The sequence below is a fragment of the Perissodus microlepis genome, chromosome 2 (assembly GCF_051167445.1).
Source record: "Perissodus microlepis isolate ML-2025 ecotype Zambia chromosome 2, ASM5116744v1, whole genome shotgun sequence".
NCBI lineage: Eukaryota > Metazoa > Chordata > Actinopteri > Cichliformes > Cichlidae > Perissodus > Perissodus microlepis.
The window spans coordinates 9,310,666-9,329,983 of NC_140462.1; the positions used below are offsets into that span (position 1 = coordinate 9,310,666).

The 19,318-nt window shown below is 40.3% G+C and overlaps 1 protein-coding gene across 2 annotated transcripts; it reads left to right on the forward strand.

Moving 5' to 3' along the window:
• Positions 1–1,081: 1,081 nt before the first annotated feature.
• On the forward strand, positions 1,082–18,396 carry ccnjl (cyclin J-like). Of its 2 annotated transcripts, none has more exons than XM_084944337.1 (6): positions 1,082–1,355; positions 1,991–2,077; positions 5,507–5,717; positions 14,408–14,707; positions 14,799–14,958; positions 15,050–18,396. In XM_084944337.1, exons 2-6 carry the CDS (start codon positions 2,009–2,011, stop codon positions 15,561–15,563), a joined length of 1,254 nt encoding a protein of 417 aa, XP_084800463.1. In that variant the 5' UTR covers positions 1,082–1,355; positions 1,991–2,008; the 3' UTR covers positions 15,564–18,396. The 2 variants fall into 2 exon arrangements, with proteins under 2 accessions (XP_084800463.1, XP_084800468.1); XM_084944342.1 differs by having other exon boundaries at positions 1,994–2,077.
• The last annotated feature ends 922 nt before the right edge of the window (positions 18,397–19,318 follow it).

Here is a 19,318-nt window from a genome sequence, read left to right on the forward strand (position 1 = left end):
TAGCTAAAAATAACCGAATCACTTCTAAAAAGTGTTATACTTGAATCAAACACTTTCCTTCAACAAAAATGTGAAAATATGATGCTTTACTCTCATCTCTGTCAGTGGCTCAGTAGGTAACCCAATGCACCACTATAGAGCCTCATGTTCCCATGCAGAGATGCTGAGTTTAAATCCCCCAAAGTCAGCCAAGAGTGATGTTTAGCAAAATGGACTCACACAGGTTTGCACTTAACGAATGTCAGTGTGATATCTAACTTCGTACGGCTGTTGTCATTATCAAACAAATATACTGAAGCAATTCCTCAGCTAGACCCTATCCTATTCCTTCCCCTAAACTAATTCAAACAGATACCATACTGAAAGCACAGTATCTGCTTCACTGCTTTTGTGGTTCCCCGGGTTCCAGCATTTACTTGGGGATCATTTAGCCCAAAGCATTCAACCAGTGTTTTTAAGAAGCACACACAAGCTCTTTATATCTTGCAGTTTAAGATAATTGTTAGCATAAATCTTGTGCCAGATAAACAGTTTATAAAGGCTGTTGAAGCCTGTGTGTATTGTTGTGTTTTATTGGTACTGATACAGGGGAAAAGCTTAGAGTCAGGGATACAGTGCTGTGACAATTATTTGCAAATTTCTGTATTTCTTATTGTTTTATATTTGTCATATTTACATGTTTCAGATCATTAAGAAAGAAAGAAAGAAAGAAAGAAAGAAAGAAAGAAAGAAAGAGGGGTCAGATACTTCTTCACTGCACTGTACAGTTAGCTCTCACACTTGATAGCATTTAAATAGACAACTTCAATAACAGCACTTCCAAAATCACTGGAATTCTTGCTCAAAGGGAATACTGTCTGGGATTTCTGTCTTAAAAGATAGGTAAATGTATAATATAATATAATATAATATAATATGCATTCGTTAACATTTTGTATATTAAATAAATGAAATGAGATCCTTTGCTGAACTGTGGCCGTTTGTAGTTCTAGCGGTGACCTTTAAAGACTACAATTCCCAGGCTAGGGGAGGAACCTCACGTCTAGCGCACGAGCTCTGTAGACCAACAGTAGCAGCTGGCTGAGCCGAAGAGGCTACTTTGTTAACAGCGAAGCCACCGGAGAGAAAACGGCTCAGCGGTTTCTCTCGGAAAAGTGTGAACAGTTTGGGGGAAACGGGGAACCCGAAGGCCTGTCGGTGGGATTTAACGGTGGCACCTACTCTGTTTTGTGTTATTAACTTTGTTTTTTCGCCGACAAAAAGAGGTCTTACTCAAAGTTGAGCCGTAGAGGAGTTCTGTCGTTCAGGATGTCGGACTGAGACAAAGGGGTCTGGGGGGCATTCCCGACGGAGCGGTGAGTGAAACAGGCGATAACTACCAAGACTAAAAAAAGAAAGAAAAAGTTTTCTTTGTTGCTGATTGCCGGAAAAATAAGCTGAGTTTGTGATGAGCTCAGTATTTCTGAGCCTGGTGGGCACAGTTAACTTAAAGCCCGTCTGTTTGTCTCGTGGTGCAGAATCGCCTTCAGTCATAACTGAAATGTAGGACTGGTTGGTGATTTGCCGTCGCGACGAACAACCACGTTAAAAAAATGAGATTTTATGGAAGGCTGCTTTGATGAGACTGACCTACAGCATGGTCGAAGGGGGCATTTAACCGAGCCATTAGGTTTCCGAACACAGAAAATGGCCTATGCGGGGAAATAGACCTGTGCAGCGAGATAAAGGTGTTTAAAAACTTTATCAAAAACGCATTCCTCGAAAGGGTATTTATTTATTTATTTTTTACTGTCAACGAGAACAAAACAGCTAGCTTACTAATCCTACATTTTAAATTAAAGAGAACAGTTGTAGAAAGACTTAAATTCAGCTTTACCTTCTTTCCTCTCATGTGGTAAAAATAGTCTCAACACTTTCAGTGTGGTGGTTATACTGGCTTGGCCTTGCTTCTTTCTTCAAGTACCTGAACTTTGTCTGATTTTGCTTTCAGCAGGTAAAACTAGGAAAGATGGAGAGGGAGCTGGAATGGTGGAAGGATCAGTTAGCTGCAGATATCCATCAGTCCCTCCGCATTAAGGTGAGTATGTCTGAACTAAGCTCTGTTTTAACAGGAAGTTTTATTTTGCCGACCTTCTTCTGACTGCTTGTGCTTAGGATAACTTAAATTCACCTTTAAAAACAGTAACCCCCCACCTCTCCTCACAGCACTAGGCTTTTGCAGCTGACATTTTCAAACAGTGAGACCAAAATCAACAGTGTCTGTGAATTTAAAAAAATAAATAAAAAAACTTGCTACACACTGCAGTGCAGTGCTTATCTTTATCACCAGCTCAGAGGAAGTCTAGAAAAACGCCAGCAAACATTGGCAGTTTTACTTCTGCCTAATCAAATCCGTGAATTAAAGTGATTAACAGTGAGTCAACAAACACTGATGTTAAACTCTCAACTGCAGCTTTGCCAAAAATTGTTACTCAAATGGATTATAAGTGTTTAGTTTTAGTTTTTTAATTGCACCCTTTGCCTTGTTCTAAAGACCAAGTGATTACTATTGATTTTCAGAAGAAAATGTTAAAAGTAATTTTTCTTTTTTTGAGCAGTTGTGGCACGCATTTGAATCAGACCCTGAGCTGTATTGATATTCCACAACAAGATGTAATGTTGCGAGGAAAATATAATTACCCGGTCCTGCTGTCTATTTAAACATAGTCTAAATTAGATTACATGGAGGATTTAAGGCTCATTAATTGAGAACATCTTAATTAACCTCAGAGCGTGATCATATTTCTTCCCCATGTGTCACTTTAATGGAGACATCTGTCACTTTGCTGGCATTTTCATCTTCATAGTGATGGAGCTCAGGTTTAGAAGATCAGGTATCTTAAATGTGCTACAAATCGCAAGAATGTGTGTAGAATGAGGAGTGTAGCGTATCGGGTGGTTGTGAGCTGCATGGAATGAGTCACACGCTTACATAGCATTTGAATCAGTTTATGCATGCTGGACAGTGTCTGACTCAGAGCGAGCTGTCAATTACACTGAAAGTCTCTATGCAGAGCTGGAAACAAAACAACACACCCACTCTTTTCTCATCTGTGACAATGAGAGACATGCTGTCCGTCTCAAGTGTTTCTAGTCAAAACTAAAGCAACTGTTTTAACAACAGTATGATATGAAGCACTAAATGATGTAAAGTTACAATACAGAAATACCTGGTGGATGCCGTGCAATCCTGCCTGTGTTGTACTGCAGTGAGTTAGACAGTTTCAAATCAGGTTTTTCTCAGTTTCTAAATTATTTTGATCAGGCGACTGATTTGTAGACGGTTGTAGTGTTTTTTTTTTTTATACATTTTTTTTCTTGCCATGGACTTTAATCTTTTACCCAAATTCACAGGAGTCTTGGTCATCTACACAAGGTCGCAGATACCACTAGATGTCTTCATGTAGAAACACACTACAGTTGTTTCAAAGAAAATTGGGAATTTCTTTACAATCATTCCTTTACCTAGGCCATATTGGGAATAAAAGATATATAGGAAAGCCAATAGATCATAGAAAATCAAAATTTTAAGTAGTAAAAATAGATAAGAATCAAGTTAAGTAATAATAGTACAATAAAGAGGATTAAACCAGATAATGCAAATTGAAGCATGGGTACACTGTTATCCCCCGATTACATGTAATAAATGACCATAAGACTTTCATTTGAATTTGAACAGACCTCAAGATTTCAGATTTTGTTCTCAAGACTAAACTGTTTTTATGCTGAAATGACTGTTTAACTTATGGATCATTAACCATGCCAGATGAAAAAAGAATGCTGCTTTTAGATGACTTGAAAGCTGACATTTCTCTAAACAGAACAACTCATTTAAAATCTAGAGTAAATCTTTTTTTTTTCCCCCAAAATAAAATAATTGTCAGTTGCTTGGTTGTTTTATGTCTTCAGAAACAGTAAATTTCCATAAACCTGTAATGGAAAAGATTGGTGAGTCAGTGTCAGAACAGTGCGTAAAAAGGCCCTCACGCGGTCTTCACATTTCCTGCATGGCGCCTTTACCCCCACAGTCTCATCCAGCCTTAATGATGTGTGCTGCAGCGATAATGCCCTGATGTGGGAGATAGCGGTGGTGTGTAGCATGTGGCAAATTATCAGACATGCAAATCAGTAGGCAGCTGTGGAATCCTTAATTATGGTGCGGATCCCCCACAAAGGCTCCTCTGCACTCCTCGCAGACCCCCCCAGAGCCCTGCAGACTCCAGCAGCCCTCCCCTCTTTTCACATCCACCCCCATTCTCCTGCTGCCCTTGTACCCCGAGACAGACAGATGGAGCAGAGTTTGGGGAGGACTGGCTGATATGATAGGTCATGGCACCGGGGGTTGGTGTTGCTATGTTGATTTGGTAGGGGGTACTGCTTATTTTTGAATTCCACTGAAGTGCCAGTCTGAAGACTTTTTTTTTTTTTAGTTTTGCATTCACAGCAAATCATTTATGTGCAGCGTGTCGGCTATAATAGTACACATTTCCATCAGTGCATTTCAGAGAAATGGTTGATACTAATATTGGCTGATCTGCCAGGTTTTTTAGTTGCTGCCCTCCAATTTGTGATTTATTTTAATGGAAGAATGATAAACAAGAATGGAAGGCAGCGGTTTGTGGATATATAACAACTGATTACTAGTCAGATTGGACGATTTCATCCAACCTAAGCTGTGGGATATTCTTGAACAGCAGTCCCGACATAATGTGGACATTTTTCCTTTATTTTAAGGACTCCTTGCTGGCGAGATTAATCTGCCAATCCTTGATCTCTTATCAAATCCCAAAGCCCTTGTTTTTATGCATCCAAAAAAACATAAAAACATATTCGAGTATTAGTATCATGAATTCAGGGGGAATAGCTGTTCTGTGTATGTGCAGTTCCAAATGTCTCCTATTTCTTACTCTGAGGCAGATTTTGAAACTAGAAACTTGGTCTCTCTCCAGTTTTCTGTAGCTGATTGGGAAGATACCCAATGCTGATTCAATGCAAATGCCCCCAAGTGTCTTCATTCCACTTTGAAACACATGCAGCTAATTGAACATGAATAGGAGATGGGCTAGGGGTGAAACCTAATCCTATCTACCACTCAACCTCCACTGGAGGCCCTCCCCTTCCCTCCCCATACCACATACACAACTCATCACACACAAACCCTCACCCCTTTGTTCAGAGACCCCTGCAATGACCCAGATTAGCTCCAGTTTTCTGCTGCAATGGTGAATTAAATTAAACTGATCCAGGGTTGAATCATAATCAAGAGTTTTTGGTATAAAAATAATTTCCTTTCTTAATATGAGTATCATACCCACCACTCTCCTGACAGTAGTGAATCTAGTCAGCATGGCTCACCATTATTATGCATATTCTTTTCGACCCCCACGCTTTTTCATCACTGCTTCCTGCCCACCCTGTTCCTCTTACACCCCGTCGTTAACATCCCTGTTATCTTTTCTCTCTTCAGGAGCTGAAGTTGCCAGCCTACCGGGCCCATTCTCCCCAGATTGGCATGCGACGGTACTTTGCAGACTTGTTGGCCATCCTGAGTAATCGCTACCAGCTATGTCCTACAGCACGTCACTTGGCAGTCTACCTGCTGGACTTGTTCATGGACCACTATGACGTGGCTGTCAGGCAGCTCTACGTCATTGCTCTGTCCTGTCTGCTGCTAGCTAGTAAGTTCAGAATCAGCTTTTTATTTTCTCAAAACTTGCCCCATGCTTTTTCTATATTCCAGGCATTTAAAAAAATATTTTCCTTGATAAAATCCCTACAAGTAATCTCAAAATAATCCCATCATGCTTTTAAATGGATTAGAGGTAATTTCACACCTCTTGATAGCTGAACGTGTTATCACACAGGTAATAAATGGGCTGCTGTTAGTGTTGGAGAACAAGGTTTCTCTATCTTTCACAAGTTAGCCCCACTCTTCAAGTTGATTGGAATTAGTTTATTTATGAAGCCATGGCTGTTTGGATCTGTGTTTTTTGATACTCTGTGTTCTAGAGCAGTAAATGTAAAAAGAAACGCTTGGTCGTGGTGCTTTATGGCTCGTGTCTTCTAACATAAAAAGGACCATATGAACATGTTAAGAAGTTGATTTTCTTTCTTAAAACTCTTTTTTTTAGATGAAAGTTTTAATTGATGTTCTAAATGGTTTTCTTAAGCTTTAATCTGACAGGAACCTTTACTGAGGTTAAGGTTTACGTTTTCATCTTAAAAAGTGTTATATTTCATCTTGTAACTACACAATGGTTGCACTGTGAGTCTGTTGTGCTAAAAGAAATGCTTTGACTGTGGTTTGTGCACAGATGGCACAAGGTGAAACACTTCCTGCAACTAAGCTATTTTGAGTTACACTCTAGAGATGCTTTTTCCCCTTCCAGCTCCACCTTCTAACTGAACCGTATTGACAGTTTACTGTTCACTGTGTTGGTTTAAGATAAAACCAGGTTTCCAATGTGACAGCATGATGGTTCCACTGTTTTTGAGAAACCGTTGGGATTATGCTCATGCCTGCAGAACTTTATCTCTGTCTTTGATCCTTGTTGTAATATGATCTGAGTGGCTACTTCAGTTTGAGCCTGAGATGAACTAGTGTTGCACTTTCTGAGGTTAAAATGTCCTCTAATTAAAGCTGCAAAACATTTTGTTTAAAAAACAAAAACAAAACTCATTTAATTGATTGCAAATTCCAGCTTACCCAACATCCCAATACAAATCTAATTTACTACCATTAGTTGTTCACTCTCTAATGGCAATTTTCCGTTGTGATCAGCAGAGAAAATATGGAGATATTGTGTGCTTTCTTATTGTCAGCAAACACTTACAAAGACCAAATCCAGCTGTGATTTGAGCCTGCTAATAGACTGATGTTTTCCATCTTTGTCACAGAACTCCTTTGTTCTTCCAAACTTATTAAAAATGCATCAGTGTGCACAGATGTGAATGCTTTGGTTGTAGTTGCATCGATTTTCAAGTTGTCTTTGTTTCTGTAAAAGTGAGTGAAGTAGTGGTTTAGTTTGATTAGTAACAATTTGCTTTTCTGCTCTGAAGTCAAAAAATGTTTCTTTGTGTAAAGCAGGTGTGTTAATCAACCTCCCCCCTCCCCCCTAGTGCAGATTCAGGGTGTAGGTTGTGTGGTAGTTATTAGTGTCTGTATGCCTGTCTGGTGATTAACAGACTGTGAGGATTTCTGTACGTTAATGTAGCCCTTGGCATCATGGGTAATTAGACTAATGATGCTGTCAGAGTAAGAGTCTGGAACGGGGCCCGTTCACTTGGGAGGGCTCAGTTAGAGTGTGTGTTTGCGTGTGTGTGTGTGTGTGTGTGTGTGGAGTCGCATACATGCCGCTTTTGCAATCAGAAGTCTCTGTGGTGTGATAAATTTGAATATAAGACTTGAAAGAGGTTTTTTTTTTTTTTTTTTAAATCAATCTCCTGAGAATCCAAGAATAGCTTTGTGAGTTTGTTAATTTAGTGATATAATTATTATCAACTCAACCTGGAAAGAGGTTATCCTTCTAATCACTAATAATTAATCAATTAAAAAAAAAAATCTTTTGATTGTGGCTTTCAGATACTAAGGCTTTCTCTTGCTCTCCTCTCTGTTCTCACTCCTCCAGGACTTGAGGGAGTCTCTGTCATGATTGATGAGGGCTTGAAAGTGCATTTCAATCAAAGTTGTCTTGGGTTTTCATCTGTGCCTTGGAATCTGGCCTAGTTATTGAACAACCTCCCCAGGTCTCACTGACTGGCTTTGACAGGCACATACATTGTCTTTCTTTAAACTCTCCTGGCTTTCAAACTCTGTTAATTAATCAGTACCTCTTTCATACTTCTCAGCAGTCACTGCCTAATCCTGTTTCTCCATTATATCTGTGTTTTTTGTGGGAACTTGTGAGTGCTTATGTTTGCGCAAGGATGAGCTCCTCTTCATTTGTGGTAGTACGGTTATGGTCAGTTTTTTTATAAACCGAGTAAGTGGAAATGAGGTTTATTGACTGGTGATTTTTATTTTGAGAAGAAAGCCAATATATTCCTTCAGAATTAAGTATCTGTTGTGTTGAAGTCCTGCAGTGATACATCAGTCTTGTTGACATTTTTTTTCTGATCAGGACAGGTGAACGCTCCTGAGTGAAACTCAGTTACAAGCTCTCGCTGAAGGTGGTTTTCATATGTTTTGTTCCATGAGCCCTACAACTCTTATTGCCTGTTCTTATTGTCCTTATCTTCAACGTTAGCTGCTCTGTTGTTTGTTAATTGCCCCTTGGGGATAAATAAAGTCTTCTGATTCTGATTCTACAAGAAAAGAGCATCCTGTGAAACGACACAACTAAAGAGACTACAGCGTGCACTTACATAGGCGTCGGAGCCCGGGGGTGGGGAGGAACTGTGTGCCGAGGGGCACCTGCCATATGCTCTCCGAGTCAGGCCTCAAACAAAAGCCAGTCAATGCAAGCAGGCCAGCCAGCCAGCCAGACCCTTCCCATAGAGGGGGAGGGGAGCACACTCCAAGGGGTGGAGGTTGTTGTGTGTGCAGGCTCTTGTGTGTGCAGGCGTGTGTTTGTGTGTGTGTATGGTAGAGATTTGCCGTAAGCTAATGTCACTAAAAGAGGACATGGTTGCTGTGGCAACCTTGTGATAAACCCACTGAGTCCTTTCTTGTGGTCACCTCATTAAAATCCACATTCATGTCTGATCCATTTCAGAGTTTGCCATTAAAAGGCCGCCACTACTACCACCAACACACAGACATAAAACTGGCTTGTTCTGGTAATGTCCCTTTACCTTCTGCTGCTGCTGGCTCTGTTTCCTTCTCGTTCTCTCACCTTGTCAGGGTCGGGCAGAGAGAGCCAGTCCTGGGACAGGATAGCCAGTAAAAAGCACTCCCACATCCCTGAGGGGGTTGGGAAATGAGTGGAGCGGTACTTCAAAGGCAGGTTGACTGCTGATGTTAAACAGGGTAGAAAGGGAGGGAGAGGTGGTAGCCTGCAAAATGGGACATGTTAGAACTGAACCACTCGGTGGGGTACCCTAAAATGTTGATTAATAGGGGACTCACTTCCCTCTCTGTCCAAATCTGTGATTCTGATTGAACGGTTGACATGTGTTCATAATAAAGAAGTGTGGGATCCACAAGTTTGCTTGAAAATGTTATTAAAAATATCCGTAAACAGATGTGGCAGTTCATCTTTTTGTGTGAGATCTTTTTTGTAATTATAACCCCCAACTGCAGGCAAATGTCAATATTTAGTCGAATTTTGTGTGTTGTTGTACAATGCCTGAAACTCTGTTTCCCCACGAACTACCTGTGTCACCACACATACTGCATGGCATTTCACACAGTCAGTCTCTGAATACACACACACACACACACACACACACACACACACACACACACACACACACACACACACACACACAGATATATAGATAGATAGGACTGAGTCTTCTCAGTTTCTCCCCGCTCACCCAACCATTCAGCATCAGGGGTCAAGGGTCGGCCCAGGCCTACATTGTAAGAGCTGGAAGAACCTGGGGTGTCAACACAGAGGTTCTGTGATGGAGCTGTGACCAAATTTTCCCTGCCAATGAAAGATGAACCGACAAATACATTGTGTTTAAAGAACAGGGGAAATTCCTTCATGGCTGTCAAGTTGAAGAGAGAAAGCAGGGTGAGCTTTATTTATGTGAGATTATCAGCATTAATTGATAGCAGTAAGAAATCCTGTTTGGGAAGTCATTCACATGTACCACAGGGCTGTTGGTCGATTTATCTGAAGCTTTGTTGTGTATAAAGTCTTCTTTTTGTCATTCATGGCTTCTGGTTTAATGTGTCCTTTTTCAAATATATATTTAGATTTTCACCAAGAAATCTGGAAAGATGCTTTAATAGTTTTAGATGTGGTGGAGAACTACCAGGTGAAGAAAGTTTGAAGGCTGATCAAAAACTGGTAGAGTTGCACATTGTCAGCAAAATGGAGTGAAACAGAAAATGAGTCCTGTGTATGTGAGAGTACAACTATCAGGTTTTCTAACAGCCCCTATCACTCTAAACTGCTTTCCATCTCCACCCCCAACTCCCACTTTCCCTAAATGACACACCTGGGAGGAAGCCTTGCATCCTGGTCTTACCTCTTCCTAACCTTAACCTGTGACACACATCATTAAGTCTGAATATTTTCAACAACTTGCTCCACATTTTCTCATTATTATCACCAGTGTGTTCTGTGAGAAATAATAGGTGTCTTGTAGTTGCTCTGTATGGAGAAGTACATGGTTTAGATGAAAAAGAAAGCTTTTAAATAAAACCCTTGGAGTGTCACTCTATACTCCTTACTGACTTGAGATACAATCATGTAGCTGTCTGCATTCCAGGTGAGCTGAACTCACAGGAGAGGAATGCACCATCTCTTTCATACTGGCAACAGTGAAACGGCACACTGTTATCCCAATAAAATAGCAGTGAGTAGATATGATACAATTTACAAAGCCAAACACTGTGATTAGTACTTGTATGATTGTATGTATCATTAGTACTGGTTTGTGTACACTTGTGGATTTAACAGTGTACTGCTATATACTGTTTTGCACATTTGATTTTGTTTTTAATTTTTTAAAACAGATGGAAATGACTCTATAATGCTATTTAGCTCTGGATATTTATCATTTAACAACAATTTTATATAACAACAGTTTAGGTAAGTAATCAACGATTTAAATAGTATTTGAAGAAAAATGTCTCAAATTAGTCTAAAGTAATTTTCTTACGGTAGTTCATCTTGTCCATTGGCTCCTGGAAAGCAGTGTAAGATTTTAGGTGCCGTTGTAGGAGGAACAAAAAGCTATGATGTCCGATCCACCACTGCTCCACCTGGTAATCTCAAAAATAGTTCCTGGCTGCACTGTATGTGTGAAAATGACTTAAGCCTTCTGTTAGAGGAAATTATATATGTTTTCATTTTTGATTGCTGTTTGGATAAAAATGTGAAATTTGGGAACATCATCTTTAAATTTTGAGGAACCCATTGGCTATTTTTCACTATTTAACTTAATTAAAGCTAGTTAATCAGAAAAAACTATGAATAGATGGCTGGATAATGTATAGTTACATTTTTAGTGCTCTTTTAGATAACATTTCCAAATGGTAACTGGTCTGATTTATTGTGCTTCAGAATTAATAGAACCAGGAGCTACTTGTACTCTTAGTTGTATGCTTTCTGATTTCATCTGTCTGTTATGGTGAAGGCTTTCTGTCATTCAGAACAAGATTCCTCAGACCCACCCATGTCTGTGATGGAGAGAGAGCTATGTTACACTGTATTCGCCACACATGAATAAGACTTGCTGCTGCAAGTGTGTGTCAAATCTAGTGAAGTATAATTAAACTTTTTTGTTCAAGAGGAGGACTCTGTCATCGCCACTAAGCACAGTATCACAGTATGTGTTTAGCTTAGACAGTCGAACCCTTCCTCACACAGCCTCTTGAAACATGCTCTCGTGTACTGGGAATGGCAGCAATGCATCATACAAGAATGTCTTAATCTTATTGCAAATCAGAAACCGAGTTGGTGAGAGACACTCTTATTATGTATATGTTATGGCTGTTAAGGGTTATTCTCTAGTGAGCTGAGGCACGCAGAGAAGCATGAAATGTGCTAATCTTGATCATGCCTATCTGTTAGTGTGATTGCATGTAGTTCAGACTTGTTGAATATGAAGTGTAAATGACGAGGATGGCCTTTCAGACATTAAGTTGCTATATTCAGATGCTGTCAGACTGCAGGAGAGGAGTGGGTGGGTGAATAAAGTGAATTTATTCACCGTCCTGTGTTTTTTGATGATGTGTTCACTTATTGAAATGACACACTGTAATCTCCATGATATTAACTTAAACCTGTTTCTGGTTTAAACTCTTGTTATGGTTTGGCAGGTTTGACTGAAGATTATTTTTGGTCACTCATTGTTGTAAACCAAAGGAATAAGCACAGAACACAATAAGGAGCTTGACTTGTGTGTCTTAGGATCAAAGAGACTGAGGTTATGTGGGGATAGGGGGGCAGTGATGCCTTTTTATGGCAGTGTCTGTGTGGACATAGCAGTCTAGGAGCAGACGGGGACCTGATCCAAAGGATATGAGGGTGAGAGAATGGGACAAGTGTGGACTGAGCCATGGACTGAATCTGAGTGGTTGTAAAACAGCACTGTTTCTTTGTGCTTCCTGTTCTGCCTGATAGACACGATTACTGCTTCTCTACTAATTACTGTCTCACCCCCACATCCCTGCATGTTGGCCTGCCAGTCCCATTCCCCCTCTCTTCCTTCCCCTGCTTAATGGTGGTTTGCAGCATAGGTGATAAAATTTACACTTGTAGGAAGACACTCAAGACGCTCTACTAGACATGGGCTCAAATATGAAAATGAGGTCTGTTGAAGACAATGACAGTATCAGGTAATTGTTGCTGTTTGTAACTGTAGCTGGGAAAGGTTAGTAAAGCTCCTGTTTTCAGTGTTTCATTGGCCTTGTCTTAGATTAGAAGATTTACTCCTGCAGAGTTTTCGTTGTTTCCGGATTAATGCATATTTTCGCCAAGCTGAAGTGTAACATTTTAATCCTACCAGCGTGATATAATGAGGTAACATTTCGTCTCCAGGCAGGAAAAATATGTATTTTTGATTATTTAAATGTCTGCAAATAAATTTTTATTCTCAATATTATATTATGTAAATTCTATCCTTACAAATAAAGCAAGAGAGAGCAAATCGGACATTTAGACATAAATATGCTTTAATAAACGTGGCAAGTCTGGTGGTCCTCAAAATTAAAAAATTAATTAATTAATCAGATCAATATTGGCTTATAGTTAAGCTATTGGGTTAACTGTATTTTTTTTGCAAATGATCCCTGGCAACACGATCACATGCAGTCGTGTTGCCAGGGCCAAAGAAATATTTAATCTAGTTTAGAAACCTTTTCTCTCTTTCTTTGTCTATAATACAGTACTGATTTATTTATGTGTTTATGTATGTATTTATTTATTGAATGCTTCTCAATTAGACTAAACTGTATTAACTTGATCTGTTCCTATTTATCAAGTCTAAGCAGTATGAAAACATTTGTTGCAGAGTATTATGTTGTAATCATTGACAATATTTTTGGTGTAATTTATTTGCTAAAATCCACTTTTGTATGTCCACAGGAGGACTTATACTTGTTTAAAAACTGCTTATAGCTACATTATGTTTCATCCCGTAACCCATTAGTTTAAATTTAAAGTGTCTTATTGCACAGCTAAATGTCCAAGATTTCTTCCCAATAATTAGAAGCAGTATTAAAAAAAATTGAGCTCTGATTTTGAGAGCCAGCAACTTCCATTGAAAGTTAGTAGTAAAAGCTGCATGCAGTTTGTTGCAGGCTTTAAAGGGAGTCTGTATCAGTGTAACCCGACCCCTCCTCGCCCTCATTCTTAACGTTTGAGAAGAGGCCTGTTGGACCCTTGGATTAAAGGCAGAAACACCCCACTTCATTGGTCACATGGACCCCAGAGGCCTCAGGGCTGTTGCTATGGAAAGCAGGAAGTCTTAGGACAGGGAGGGGGCTCACCAAAAATGACGATTCTCTAATGTCTGCGAGTGAGACAAAGGGACAAAAGTACTGAGGATTGAGCTGACCGTGTTTTTCATAGAAAGTCCTTTTATGGTCCACTGTAAGCCTCCCTGGGCTTATTAGTATAATCACTTTGCTCTATGGCCAGATGTTCGGGAGTAGCCAACTTAATTGCAAATTCTTAGTAGGTAATAAACTGCTTTAGAGCTAACCGTAAACCTGCTGCACATGATGGTAATCTTGTTAAAAAGAGGGAAAACAATTAATAAACATTCTTGTGCAAAGATCATCATCACCCTTTTCCAGATGCAACTCATTCTGGTTCACATTTTCCATTCTTACTTACTTTTCTGTCAGTACATGAGATGATGTTAATTATGAATAGCATTTTTTTGTCACCACAAGAGGTGCAGTTAATGCGTTTAAATGAGTTGGTTCATATTTTATAAATCCATTAAAGCCTACAAAATTTATTATATATTTTTAAAGACGTTAAAGACGTTTTTGTTCAAAATCTTTACCCATAACACAAAAACCATAGCTAAAAGTCTTCTGCATTGGTGTAATGCTTTATATTTTTAAGAACTTGCAAGCTAAGTGCAATACAGAGGTTGCCTCCTTGAATACATATATAAACTGTTACATAAGTTAAATAAATATTGGATGTTTCTATTTTTTTTGTCTTTATGGCTCTAAAGTCTGAAGGTGTAACTAAAGTTTTATAGCCACCCTCACTACATCTTTGCTTCTTTGCAGGCAAATTTGAGGAGAAGGAGGACCGGGTCCCCAAACTGGAGCAGCTGAACTCTCTGGGGTTCATGTGCAGCCTAAACATAGTTCTCAACAAGAAGGATCTGATCAAAATGGAGCTCCTGCTGCTCGAGACCTTTGGCTGGAATCTGTGTATGCCCACACCCGCCCACTTTATTGACTACTACCTCCATGCCTCAGTGCAGGAGGGCGACCTCTACAATGGCTGGCCACTGTCCTCCCTCTCCAAGACCAAGGCTTTCATGGAGAAATACACACACTACTTCCTGGAGGTTTCATTGCAGGGTGAGTTTAAAAGACGGTAGTGAACTGTACTTTACTTAATGTGTCACACAGGTGTTGAACATAGAGTGATGATCTTTTTTCTCTTTTACAGACCATGCCTTTCTGAGTTTCAGGCCATCCCAGGTTGCTGCTGCGTGTGTGGCAGCATCTCGTATTTGCCTTCAGATTTCTCCAAGTTGGACAACTGCTTTGCATTTACTAACAGGGTACACATGGGACCACCTCACCCAGTGCATTGAGCTGATGTTGCTGTAAGGGACGCACAAACCCACACATTTCTTGACTTATTTCACTTTTGCAGGAGGTGTGATAACAACTGAAATATGTGCCTTTCCCTTTTAGTGCTCATGACAACGATGTGAAGGAGGCCAATAAAGCCAAATCCACACCTCCTCACCGGCCCTCCTCTCTGCAGTCCCAGCCGCAGACCTCTCACCTCTCTCCAGTGTCAGCCATCCAGAGACCAGCCTCCTCCACCTCCTCCACACCACAGCTGCTCTTTCAGCCAGATAGCTTTCCACACATTTCTCAGCATTCCCCATCCCTGTCCCAGCTGCAGGCACTAGCTGAGTCCCAGGCTTTGGGGTCTGTGGTAAACATGTCTCAGGACTTTCTTCAGAGTCACAGGGTGGGTCTTCTAGCTGGGGCTGCCTCCATCACTCCTGCGGGGGCGTTCCCCTCCTACCCAAGCCTAACCTCAGGTCTCCAACCGGGGACTCGTGGGCTGCCGCTCCAGGGCCCCATTTCTGTGCAGATGGCCCTTGCTGGAGAGCCGCGACATTGTCTGAGCATGGCTTACAGTGGGAGCTACCTAGGGGCTCATCACACGTTCACAGCCGGCTGCTTTGACAGGTGACGCCAGGAGACGGAGAGGGAACGCAAACCCCCATGGGAGTCCGCTGATAGAGACCTCCAAATCCCCAAACACCCACTTACAGACCTCCTCTCTCTCTCCGTCGCCACCGCAACAGCTTCAGCTTGCCCAGCTCCCTCGTCCCTCTCACAGAGACGCCTCAGACGCAAACAGAGGTCCAAAAGCAAGAAAGATCCAGTGGAAGTCATCACACTGACATGACAAATGCTCCTCTGCCTCATGAAATACTGGGGCGCTGTGAAATTCTTATCCCCATATTCCGAGCTGACTTTATAAATCTGTGTTATTTTGAGACTGTCATCACTGTGAATGAGATGAAAGCAGCCGTGTGATCCAACACCCACCTCATTCAGTGCCTGTTCTCAGTTGTGATAGCTGAGCCAATTTTAGAAGTGCACAGAAGACAAAGTATTTGTGATAAGCATATCTTGCTGCTTGACGTTTTATTTTTTGTTTTTTTTTAATTACTAATCCCAAAAATTGAACATGTTATAGAGAAAATTTGGCTGATATTGTTTTTTGTTTTTTAAGCCACCATTTCAGAGAGATGAAAGAAATGGAGGCTTGTTGCTGACGTGGCAGAGCACAAAGAGACTGTGTATGTCAGTGGAAATTTTACTTGTGTCTCCTGCACGTCATTGAACATTGATCTAATGAGCTGAAGGGCTTCTCTGAGAATTCCTCACAACATAAGACCTCAGAGGGGACGAAGACGTCATTGTTCTGTGCACAGCAGGTGAAGTCCGCAGCTCGATCAGGCCTGCGGTATTTTTATCCCCGCCTCCCTCGTCATCTTTTTTTCTCTCTCACCTCCAAAGTCGAGCCTTGTGGCTGAGCCCTCACGCATGCAGGTGAACGTGTGGCTCTGTTAAAGCTGCAGGCTTTGTCATGCTAAAGTTTTAATTTCTCCAGCACCACTCAAAGAATTAAAAGACAAACTGATGTGACTGGACCAGCATGGTGAAGGAGACACAACGCTGGTGTGTGTTGTACATATGAATTGCTGCTGCCTTCTGAACTGTTGGTTCTGTGTCTGTGTTAATGACTCAAATGTTTACATGAACCACTAAGTATCAGGGACTTTAACAAGATTATACTTGAATATGATGCCATTGAAACATGTCATAGCTTTTATTTATGACTTTTTTTTTTTAAATATTCATTTTTGATATTATGTAGTTTTTTGCCAGCTTAGAAATCCACCGTTGGTCAGTTAGGTTTTTTTTGTAACTGTTCATAGAAACAGGCTCAGGTTTTAAGGCTGAAGCTAGCAGCCTTTCCTTCATTATTCTGTGCTTATGCTTTAAAGTGGATGCTAATTTAGCATCTGCGGGGGCTGTAATACTCCCCTTATTCATCACTGGACCATACTGTGTACAACTCAGTAACTGAATGCATGAAATAGTCTGCTACATGGCTGAATAAGCCCACGGTCGCTTGTTTGACACACCAGTATCTGCAGCCTGTTGTTTCTAATTGTTCCACATTTCTTCCGTCTTCCCAGTGCCGGCTGGTATCATAGTGATACTGTAACTTTGCCGACTCCAATTTTCAGGATCTTTTTTTACTGTATTTTGACTGAATTAGGGCTGCAAATCATCTATTTGGGTTTTAGGTTGAGTAACTGTGTGATATTTCTGAAATCAGCTTAAAACATTAATGATGTTAATTGTATTCATACTTTTTTTTAAAAACTCTACTTAAATATAGAAAATCTGCAGTTATATATGGCAAAGAAAAGCAGGCTGGAGTCAGGAATAATTTAAAGTACACATCAGTGAATCTGTTCATTGTTCCAGCTCTTGACTGAACTGATAGTGTCTTCTCAGCTTTGTAGAAAACTGTGATGTCTTTCTGGAAGAAGTGTAAACTCAGATATGCTACTTGGAATTTCTTGAACCTTGAATTGCCTGCCGTTTAAATGTCCCGACTTTTCACTTCATTCTGGTGTTAGTTGTGCACGTTGGGCAGCCTCCTCATGTCCGTGCCTTGTCCTGAGCAGTTGTCAGGCTCACAGACATGTACAGATATTTGTTAGACAACACTACATGAAGCTTCCTGAAACAGCATTACCCAGATTAATATAATCCTGCATCCACCAAAAGGACTTGTTGATGTGTTTCAGTGATATAAACCATGATACTATGCCTTTATGTTTTCTAACTCTGTGTACAGTTTTGTTGTATTTTATGCATTCCATTTGTCTTCATTATATTTTAGTTCAGTCTTTTTCTGATTCTTTCATTGAATGCTGTTGGTGTGAATTAGAGTTTTTTGTTTTGTTTTTTAGCTAATTTTTCTCTTTCTCATAATTCAAGAGCAACTTCTCATTGAGGTGTCAAAGGTGCAATACGTTGTTTTTGTTTGTTTGTTTAAAGTGACCACAGCCATCACTGTCTCATGTTTACCACTGGTTCATCTTTTATAACTTATATAAGTTTAAAATTTTTTTTTATAATTGTGACTTGACTTGCTGTAAGTTGGATCTCCCCTAGAGGGGGGCGGCGGGTTCTGAACACAATGAATATGTTGCATATTGCAGCATCAGGCTTAGGAGTGATAGATATTACCGAATGCATTTGTCTTTTAGCCAGTTTAATCATGCTTTTTTTGCTTTTCTTTTTTTCCATAAGAAATGCTGATACCAGTCACACCAAACAACCCTCGTCTAATGTGATAGTAAAAATGACACCACAAACATCCAACTTGTATTTTTATATTCTTTTGTAGCCTTGGTTTATGTGACACTGAATGATAAAATGATCTGTTTTTATCATAAAGTGCCATGAAAAAAATAAACACACAAAAGATTGAAGTGAATGTGTGAAAGGTGTGTTTCTTAAGTGCCTGCAGCTTTTTGGGTGCACACGGTTCCCACTGTTACTTTGTCTTAGAGAGAAGACAATGCAACAACTCCTGCAGGTTTTACACACAGCCCTCCAGCTGTGACCACATACTGTTACTGCAGCACACCATTCATTAAACCTGCCCTGCGTTAAGCTAAAGCCAGTGGAGCAGTTTAAATACATTTATTTAAGTTCTAATCATTTCTTCTGCTTTAAAATAATAAAAATACCTGGCAGCTGTGTTTAGATCTTTTTGAGGTTATATGCAGAACTAAAAGTACCAGACAGTAATTCTTGTCTGATTATGCATGAATGCAGACTAGCATGTGCATACTCTTCCAGCACTTTGCAGTTAAGGTGAAATCTATAGCAAATAATTTAATCAGTCAGTCCCACACTGTAACCACTGGTGGGGTAGTAAAGGAGCATCACTAATCAGAGTGCTGATGAACAAGTTAAGCCTCTCTTCTGCTCCTGCCGTCCACCTCCGCAGCTCCATCAGTGCTTTCTATGCTGTGTGGCATTTTGACATATAGAAACCTATTCAGTGATAGGGCTCTCTCTGACAAACAAGACATTATCCTCTTGTATAATGCTTGCAAACGACCACCCTCCTCATGTCGCACGCACAATAGTGAACTCTTAGAGACTGCTGAGCCTTAGCTTTGTTCCCTGCAGCACAGTGGCATATTTATCTTACTGTGGAACTGAGAAAATCTGGAACGTTGATGTTTAATCATGTTTGCTTGCAAATATTTAAAAATTTCAGTCACAGAATCCTAAAGAACCAACAAACAAATAAACATGATACCACTGTGAGGAATTTTCCAGATCTTCAGTCTTCAGGGGCTCATCTGTAGAGGTGTTGATGAGGGGAGGGGGAGGGTGGTG

What these genes read in the sequence shown, in the direction of transcription:
- ccnjl (XM_084944337.1), top strand. Translation starts at nt 2,009, where the DNA reads ATGGAGAGGGAGCTGGAATGGTGGAAGGATCAGTTAGCTGCAGATATC. An exon ending in ATCAGTCCCTCCGCATTAAG is followed by an intron (nt 2,078 to 5,506) that starts GTGAGTATGTCT and finishes TTCTCTCTTCAG; the next exon opens with GAGCTGAAGTTGCCAGCCTA. An exon ending in TGCATTGAGCTGATGTTGCT is followed by an intron (nt 14,959 to 15,049) that starts GTAAGGGACGCA and finishes TTTCCCTTTTAG; the next exon opens with TGCTCATGACAACGATGTGA.